The sequence below is a fragment of the Mirounga angustirostris genome, unplaced genomic scaffold (assembly GCF_029215605.1).
Source record: "Mirounga angustirostris isolate CCGP_5_RB_7025 unplaced genomic scaffold, mMirAng1.0.hap1 SCAF_17, whole genome shotgun sequence".
In the NCBI taxonomy this organism is placed as follows: domain Eukaryota; kingdom Metazoa; phylum Chordata; class Mammalia; order Carnivora; family Phocidae; genus Mirounga; species Mirounga angustirostris.
The window spans coordinates 54,068,614-54,077,312 of record NW_026991725.1 but is presented as its reverse complement, the minus strand read 5'-3'; the positions used below and the strand labels follow the sequence as shown (position 1 = coordinate 54,077,312).

The 8,699-nt window shown below is 46.6% G+C and overlaps 1 protein-coding gene across 4 annotated transcripts in view; it reads left to right on the top strand.

Annotated features, from left to right (window-relative positions):
* The first annotated feature begins 390 nt into the window (after nucleotides 1-390).
* Nucleotides 391-8,699, top strand: part of FBXW10B (F-box and WD repeat domain containing 10B) — a 47,035-nt gene continuing 38,726 nt past the window's right edge. Inside the window, exons 1-3 of one of the 4 annotated variants that reach the window (XM_064583088.1) lie at nucleotides 391-5,899; nucleotides 6,573-6,795; nucleotides 8,598-8,673. In XM_064583088.1, coding sequence (XP_064439158.1) covers nucleotides 8,605-8,673 — 69 coding nt within the window. In that variant the 5' untranslated portion in view covers nucleotides 391-5,899; nucleotides 6,573-6,795; nucleotides 8,598-8,604. Of the gene's footprint in view, nucleotides 5,900-6,153; nucleotides 6,796-8,597; nucleotides 8,697-8,699 lie in introns of those variants that run through there. The other 3 variants (XM_064583089.1, XM_064583093.1, XM_064583091.1) reach the window with 3 other exon arrangements.

Sequence of the window (8,699 nt, the reverse complement as noted above, 5' to 3'; positions counted from 1 at the left end):
CTCCTTAACTCACTTGACCTTCATTTCCCTGCTAGCTCCTTTTGTTCATTCAGTTTCAGGGTCAATACTTCCTTTCTTGATATAAAAGATCAAAGCAAAAATGAGAGTTAGAAACATCTACTTTCTGCCTGTCATTGCTTCCGTTGACGGACATATCTTTTTTCTTATTCTTGGTCCTCAAACTGGAATTGCCTAAAATGAACAAATTAAAAAAAAAATAAAACAAGAGAACAAAGGCCTATTTTATATTTGTCATTTCCCCCAAGCTGTGTATGTGCGTGTGCGCCACCCTTCTGTATTTACCTACATTTATTTCCTCTTCCGTTGTGTAGATGCATTTGGAAAAAAATCTGAACTCATCAGGAGCTCCTCCTGGTGCGTGATTGTTTTTGTTCCATTACTAGACCACCTGTGATTGTAGAGTCAGAAGGTAATTTTAGCCACTACGTAATTCATTCTTGTCTCAACCTTTTGAAGTTCAAGTGCGTAAGGCATTCTTTTCCAGGAATGTTATGGAACCTGAGTGAATTCCCACATCCTTCCAAGGTTCATGATGGAATGAGGAGACAGGAATTTTGACCCAATCATGGAGTCCTTATTTCTCTAACCTGGTTCAGCATGTTTTTGGAATGACTGTCCTCAAATCAAATTGATTCAACACATGTGGCATTTATAACATGCAAGCCACTATGCTAGGCACTTAGTGACCCAGAACATAACTAGCTGTATCTTTTGATCACAAGAAGTTGATTTATATTTTTATTTTACTTATTATTATTATTATTATTATTATTATTTAGAGAGAGAGCAGGGGGAGAGGGGCAGAAGGAGAGGGAGAGAATCTTTTTTATTGTTAATGTTAATCACCATACATGACATTATTAGTTTTTTTAAAAATTTTTTTATTGTTATGTTAATCACCATACATGACATTATTAGTTTTTTAAAAAATTTTTTTATTGTTATGTTAATCACCATACATTACATCATTAGTTTTTCATGTAGTGTTCCATGATTCATTGTTTGTGCATAACACCCAGTGCTCCATGCAGAACATGCCCTTTAATACCCATCACCAGGCTAACCCATCCCCCCACCCCCCTCCCCTCTAGAACCCTCAGTTTGTTTTTAAGAGTCCATTGTCTCTCGTGGTTCGTCTCCCCTTCCGATTTCCCTCCTTCATTCTTTCCCTCCTATCTTCTTCTTCTTCTTCTTTTTTTTTTTTCTTAACATATATTGCATTATTTGTTTCAGAGGTACAGATCTGTGATTCAACAGTCTTGCAAAATTCACAGCGCTCACCAGAGCACATACCCTCCCCAGTGTCTATCACCCAGTCAGCCCATCCCTCCCACCCCCCACCCCCCCACTCCAGCAACCCGGGAGAGAGAGAATCTTAAGCAGGCAGGCTCCATGCTCAGTGCAGAGCCCATTGTGGGGCTCAATCTCATGACCCTGAGATTATGATCTGAGCCGAAATCAAAAGTTGGATGCTTAACTGACTGAGCCACCCAGGAGCCCCCAAAAATTGATTTAAATTTAAGTGAAAAGTAATAGAATCTGAAGAACTAAATAAGAATCTACTATTCAAGGAGCACTTGGCTGGCTCAGTTGGTAGAGCATGTGACTCTTGATCTCAGGGTTGTGAGTTCAAGCCCCATGTTGGGTGTAGAGTTTTCTTTTTTTTTTTTTGATTTTATTTATTCATTTGAGAGAGAATGAGATAGAGAGAGCATGAGAGGGGGGAGGGTCAGAGGGAGAAGCAGACTCCCTGCCGAGCAGGGAGCCCGATGTGGGACTCGATTCTGGGACTCCAGGATCATGACCTGAGCCGAAGGCAGTCGCTTAACCAACTGAGCCACCCAGGCGCCTGGGTGTAGAGTTTTCTTAAAAATAAAATCTTTTTTGGGGTGCCTGGGTGGCTCAGTCGTTAGGCGTCTGCCTTTGGCTCAGGTCATGATCCCGGGGTCCTGGGATCAAGCCCCAAATCCAGCTCTCTGCTCGGCGGGAAGCCTGCTTCTCCCTCTCCCATTCCCCCTGCTTGTGTTCCCTCTCTTGCTGTGTCTCTATCAAATAAATAAAATCTTAAAGAAAAAAAAAACTTTAAAAAAGTTAGTTTAGGGGTGCCTGAGTGGCTCAGTTGTTAAGCGTCTGCCTTCGGCTCAGGTTATGATCCCAGGGTACTGGGATCGAGCCCCGCATAGGGCTCCCTGCTCGGCGGCAAGCCTGCTTCTCCCTCTCCCGCTCCCCCTGCTTGTGTTCCCTCTCTCGCTGTGTCTCTCTCTGTCAAATAAATAAAAAAATCTAAAAAAAAAAAAAAAACCTTTAAAAAAATAAAAAAGGAACCTAGTCTTCACGACAGGAACAGATAAAGCGTATGGAATGCATCCCTCAATTCCATGTCTGGTGTATCGCCTCTAATTCAACGTCTTCTGGGGCCATCTTGAATTTTGTATTGTGTCATTGACTGACCATCCACCTGATTGCTCCCCATCTCTACAACCAACTGCCCCCATTTCGGGGCTCACCACTCCAGCCCCATTAGCCAAAGACAGAAATGGAAGAAATGGTAGCATGCACATTTCCCGCTTCTTCTAGCGCCCTCTGATTTGAGCTCGACTCCCCTCCCTCTGCACCCACAACATGGTGGCGGTGGTAGGGGAGGAGGCCTTGTAGGGAGGGTCACTATACCATGTGCACCTGATATGCACATGCAGGGCACATACTGTGTATGGCTCAGGCAGAGTGACTAGTCGTCCAGGCTTTGCTGGGACATGCTTCATCTTTATCTTCATTTCCGGTTTGTTCTCTAGTCTTGTTGAGAAAATCCAGTCTCCCTGGAGGGAGGAGGCCAGGTACCAGAAAAGAAGAGGGCGAACAGGTCATCTAACAAAGACCGAGGGTCAGCATAGCAGTGATCAGGCATTCGGGGTTAAAATCCTTTCCCCCAAACTAACAACTTTCCCCCCAAATTAATTAATGTAGTGACCCTGATTACTTGGGGGAAAAAAGTGTATGTGTTTATGTCTCATACAAACAAATAATTTTTAAAAGATCTTACTAAGCTACTATAGTCAAACTGCAACGAACCCCTTATCCTATCTGAGGTGCTTCGAGCTCTAGCAATTCAGTGTTCTCAACCTTTTCAAATTACAACATGCTTCCAGAAGTTCCCATAAAAACCCGTGTAATCCTTTCTTCCAGCTATACCTCCCAGGCCCTCCTGTCTGCATCCTGGCCCCATCTTTTATTCAGTCAGTTTCAAGCATGATTTTTTTTTTTAAGATTTTATTTATATGTCAGAGAAAGAGAGAACACAAGCAAGGGGAGTGGCAGACAGAGGGAGAGGGAGAAGGAGACTCCCGGCTGAGCAGGGAGCCCTTCGGCTCAGGTCATGATCCCAGGATCCTGGGCTCGAGCCCAACATCCTCGGGCTCTCTGCTCAGTGGGGAGTCTGCTTCTCCCTCTGACCCTCCCCCCTCTTGTGCTCTCTCTCTCTGAAATAAATAAATAAAATCTTAAGAAAAAAAAAAAAAAAGAAATGTAAATTCTTGGGCTCCCAGCCTAGATTTAGGGATCAGAAACTCTGGGGGTCAGGCCTAGCAGTCTGGTTTATTAAGGCCTTGAGGGGATTCTGAAGCCCATGTAAGTTTGAGAACCACGGGCTTACATCTATCTCTTCTCCTTAACCTGCTCTGCTCTTCAACTACAAATAGCAAGCGCCTGCTACTGTTAGTACAAGCAGAAGACTTTTTTGGCCACCCCAGGGGGTCCCCTATCTCCTCGGGGATTCAGCTATTTTAGCGAGGTTTCAAACTTTTCCGTGCTTGTCTTGGTTCTCCCGCTTGTGGATAATAAAACATTTCTGGCCAATGCCCTTGTTTTCCACCCGCTTCTTGCAAAGTCCAAGGGCAATTCGGCGCCTGGAAATTCACAGACTTCTTAGGAACAGAGACTTTGCTCAATTAACTTTGTAACTCCGCATGATGGGGAGGTGAGGATAAAATGTGAGATCCCCCCGCTTTCCCTGATATCAGCACTGGTGTAATTCTTCACACACTATAAGATGCCCTTCAGGGCACCTGGGTGGCTCAGTTGGTTAAGCGACTGCCTTCGGCTCAGGTCATGATCCTGAAGTTCCGGGATAGAGTCCTGCATCGGGCTCCCTGCTCGGCGGGGAGTCTGCTTCTCCCTCTGACCCTCCCCCCTCTCATGCTCTATCTCATTCTCTCTCTCAAATAAATAAATAAAATCTTTAAAAAAAAAAATGCCCTTCAAATGCATCCATTCATTTGACCCTGACACTCACCTGTGAGCTGGGCAGAAGTACGATCTCCATTTTACAGAAGGGGAGCAGGCCCGGAGTGGCAAGGGAATTATTGAGGGGCATGTAGCTGGCTGTAACACAGCCTGGTTTCAACCCACACCCTCCTACTCCGGCCCCCCGAGCCCTTTCCTGATTTCATGCTGGCTGAGCCAGGCAGGTGGCTGTGGGTGCAATGTTAGCTAAGGCAGCAGAGCTGGGTGGGGTGAAGCAGCCGTACCCTCTGGGGTTCTCCAAACTGCACGAGAGGATGGGAAAAGGAAGTAGGGAAGATGATTTAATCAGAGTCATGAAGAACACAGGGCAGAAAGGACAGCTAGGAGACTGGCATGAAGCCTCCAGGCTACTGGTAGCCTGGATATTTGAGAAATCCCCAGGTGGACTTCCCAGCCCCAAAGCCTTCCTTTGAGAACTGTTTTCCTCTTCTGGGTCTTAAGTCTGATGAGACCTATTTGCCTGCCTGCCTTGTTGGGGACCAGTGGTGCCAGTTCCCCACCTTTGGCTTATCCCATCCGGTCACCTTGCAGGTAAGATGCTGTGTGTGTGTGTGTGTGTGTGTGTAGGGGTAGTGAGTGGAATGGAGAGGAAGCAGAAGTAAATTCCATGCTCACCTACTTTAATTAACGTAGTCATAGTACAACACCCTGCAGGGTGGGGATTATGTATCTTTTTTTTTTTTTAAAGATTTTATTTATTTATTTGACAGAGAGAGAGATAGCGAGAGACGGAACACAAGCAGGGGGAGTGGGAGAGGGAGAAGCAGGCCTCCCGCAGAGCAGGGAGCCCGATGTGGGGCTCGATCCCAGGACCCTGGGATCATGACCTGAGCCGAAGGCAGACGCTTAACGACTGAGCCACCCAGGTGCCCCGGGATTATGTATCTTCTACAGATAAGACAATGGGGGCTCAGACAGGCTTTGTCGAGGTCACACAGCTAGTCAGGAGCAGTAGTGGGGTCCCAGCCAGTCTCTCTGACTCCCAGGTTTGTGCTCCTCTGTGGGGCCACAGTTGGCCCTCAGCATGGAATCAAGACTGAGTTGGGTGCATAAAACTGCTTTGATGTATGTCTGATTAATTTGGACTGATTAATTTGAACCTTCAAAAACAAGCCACTTTAGGGGCGCCTGGGTGGCTCAGTCAGTTAAGCGTCTGACTCTTGATTTCGGTTCAGGTCATGATCTCGGGGTCGGGAGTTGGAGCCCGGCATCAGGCTCCGTGCTGGGTGTGGAGCCTGCCGAAGATTTTCTCTCCCTCTCTCCCTCTGCCTCTCCCCACCCCTCCCCCCTAAACAAAACAAAAAAACACAAGCTACTTTCAGCTTGTAGCAGTTCTAGGGGTAGTACGTCTCCTGCTTACACACCCAAGCCCTCTGTGAATGGGCACTCTTACTCCTGGCCACCCTCCTCTGCCTGGCTTCCCGGGGAGTTTAGATGCTAATCCACTTTCGCCTCTTCTCCAGATACTAATCAAGACAGAAGAGGCCGAGCTGTTAGAACTGATCTCCTTCCCAGCCTAATTCCTGTCCCCAACCCCGACCCTTGTGGGAGACTGCCTTTACCACCAAGCCGACCAATGGTATCCAATATCTTTCCTGAACTGTGACTGGTCTCCAGACGCGGGCACCAGAAATGCTCAGTTACTGCAAACATTTTGGCCTAATCTAGGGAAATCATTATAACAACAATAAGAGCAGTGACAACTGGTCTCACACATCTGATCTAATCCTAGAAGGAAGCTGTATTTTTTTTTCTTTTTTGAGAGAGTGGGGAGGGGCAGAGGGAGAGGGAGAGAGGGAATCTTTTTTTTTTTTTTAAGATTTTATTTATTTGACAGAGAGAGACACAGCAAGAGAGGGACTACAAGCAGGGGGAGTGGGAGAGGGAGAAGCAGGGAGCCCGATGCAGGGCTCGATCCCAGGACCCTGAGATCATGACCTGAGCTGAAGGCAGACGCTTAACGACTGAGCCACCCAGGCGCCCCGGGAGAGAGGAAATCTTAAGCAGGCTCCAGCACAGAGCTCGATCTCACGACCCTGAGATCATGATCTTAGCCAAAACCAAGAGTCGGACACTTAACCTACTGAGCCCCCGGCGTCCGGTGTGTCTGTCATCTTTAACTTCAGGTCTCCAGGTTTTGTCTTCATCAGAATAGCCACATTGCTCTCCATAATTGCCTTGCTAACAAATGAACTTTGAACTTATAGATTTATGCTAATATAACGTCACTTTTGTCTATGTTCCACATTGAGCTTTTACAGAAGATACGACTTGCTAATAGGATTTTGTTGTTCAAAATGTTTGAAAAGCCCACTGAGCCCCTGGTCTCTTTCTGGGTCATAAGTGAGAGCAGAAGCCTTCTGTTTGGGAACCTGAGGGAACACGTGCATCAGACGGTTGGCTTTAATGTCCCAAGTCATCACTCCTGAATGGATCATAAGCCACGGCAAGTGGTATAAAGACTTCACGAAATAGGTACACCATATTTCATGTCATTTTTTTTTAAGTAGGCTCCATGCCCAGCTTGGAGCCCAACTGAGCTGAGATCAAGAGTTAGACCCTAGAGCCACCCAGGTGCTCCTTTGTCATTATTCTTTTAAAAACCATGCACGCATAGGGTCATTTTTTTACATGCATCTCAATGTATGCACATACGCACGTGTAGAGATTGGAGCGGGCATTGATTCCTTGGCTGCCCAGAAAATGATCCCAATGACACCCATGATGACAACGACAATAGGACAATAGTTAGCACTCATGGAGGGCTGAATATGTAACAGGTGATCTTTTAAGTGCTTTGCATATAGGATCTCATTTAATCCCTCCTAAAAACTGACTCCGAAGTAGAAACTATTGTTGCCTTTGTTTTACGATGAACAAACGGAGGCATAGGGGATTAAGTAATGTGCTTGCGTACACAGAGCTATGTAAGCAGCTGGGCTGGGGTCCAAACCCAGGAGTCTGACCCCAGACCCCTCACTCTTCTCCACCCGGCTACACTGTTGCCTGGGATGCATTGGGAGGTACTCAGGGGGCTGAGAGCTAGCAGCAGAAGGAAGAAGAGGGGGAATGGAGGAGAGCCAGGGAGGAATGTGCTGTGTTTTGGGAGCTGCTCAGCTGGGTGTTTCACCTGATAGCCCCTAGCTAGATATTTCACCTGATAGCTTCTACCGGAGCCAGTCTGAGCGGGCTTGGAGCTGAGAATCTGCACAGACTCCTCCCCCGCCCCCCGCCCCGCCCCGCCCCGCCCCGCAAACTTGTCCTGAACTTACCTTTAGCTCCTTATAATACTAAGCTCTCCCCCTATGGGTGGAATTGTCTGCCATTTTTTGGACATAATGCATGCACTAGCATGTGGACGGGCTTGGTCTGAGCAATTGAACCGAAATGCCCAAGTAATAGAATATGTATCAATTCCTTAATGTATATGCAAGCTCCTTGCCCCCGCCCCCTAATACACTGAATAAAAGCTTCCTGTCCTCATCCCACGGAGAGACGGTGCTTTGAGAGCGATCTCCCTGTCTCCTTACTTGCATCAGGTAATCAAAAGTTCTTTGCTTTCAAACACTTCCTTGGGTTGTGTTCAAATTAATGCACCCCAGGCAGCACCCGCCCCCCCCCCCCACCCCCGCCAAATTCAGTCACTGTACTGCCACCCTGACCCTACACATGCTCCTGCGTGTGATTGAGGCGGAGAGAAATTTTTCCACAAAGGAGGGCTTCCCAGCAGAGGTAACTGGTTAGCATTCTGAAACAGTGAAAACGACTTACGTTCATTTTAAGCATTTGTGTTTTCAGTTCGACGATGAGTTTAGAAAACGAATATACACATATTCAGCATCATTGGGATAGCCACCTTATAGCCAAACAACTACAAATGTAAGAAGTACATCATGAACATTTACATTTACATTTACAAGTCATTAATCACAATTGAAGCACGGGCGCCTGGGTGGCTCAGTTGGTTAAGCGACTGCCTTCAGCTCAGGTCATGATCCTGGAGTCCCGGGATCGGGATCGAGTCCCACATCGAGTCCCACATCGGGCTCCCTGCTCAGCAGGGAGTCTGCTTCTCCCTCTGACCTTACCCCCTCTCGTGTTCTCTCTCTCATTCTCTCTCTCTCTCGCTCTCAAATAAATAAAATCTTAAAAAAAAAAACAAAAACAATTGAAGCTCAACACCATATATATATATATATATATATTTTTTTTTTTTTTCCTTTAAGAGAGTTCCACGTATTACTTCAATTGGACTAACCCTATTCTTGTTGTTCTAGAAATGGGATGACCAGCTCTTTCAGAATATACAGCAACTGCCTGCAGCTAAGCAGTGCCCGGTTTAGGAGATTTACGGTAAAAGCCATGTTTCCTAGGAGGTC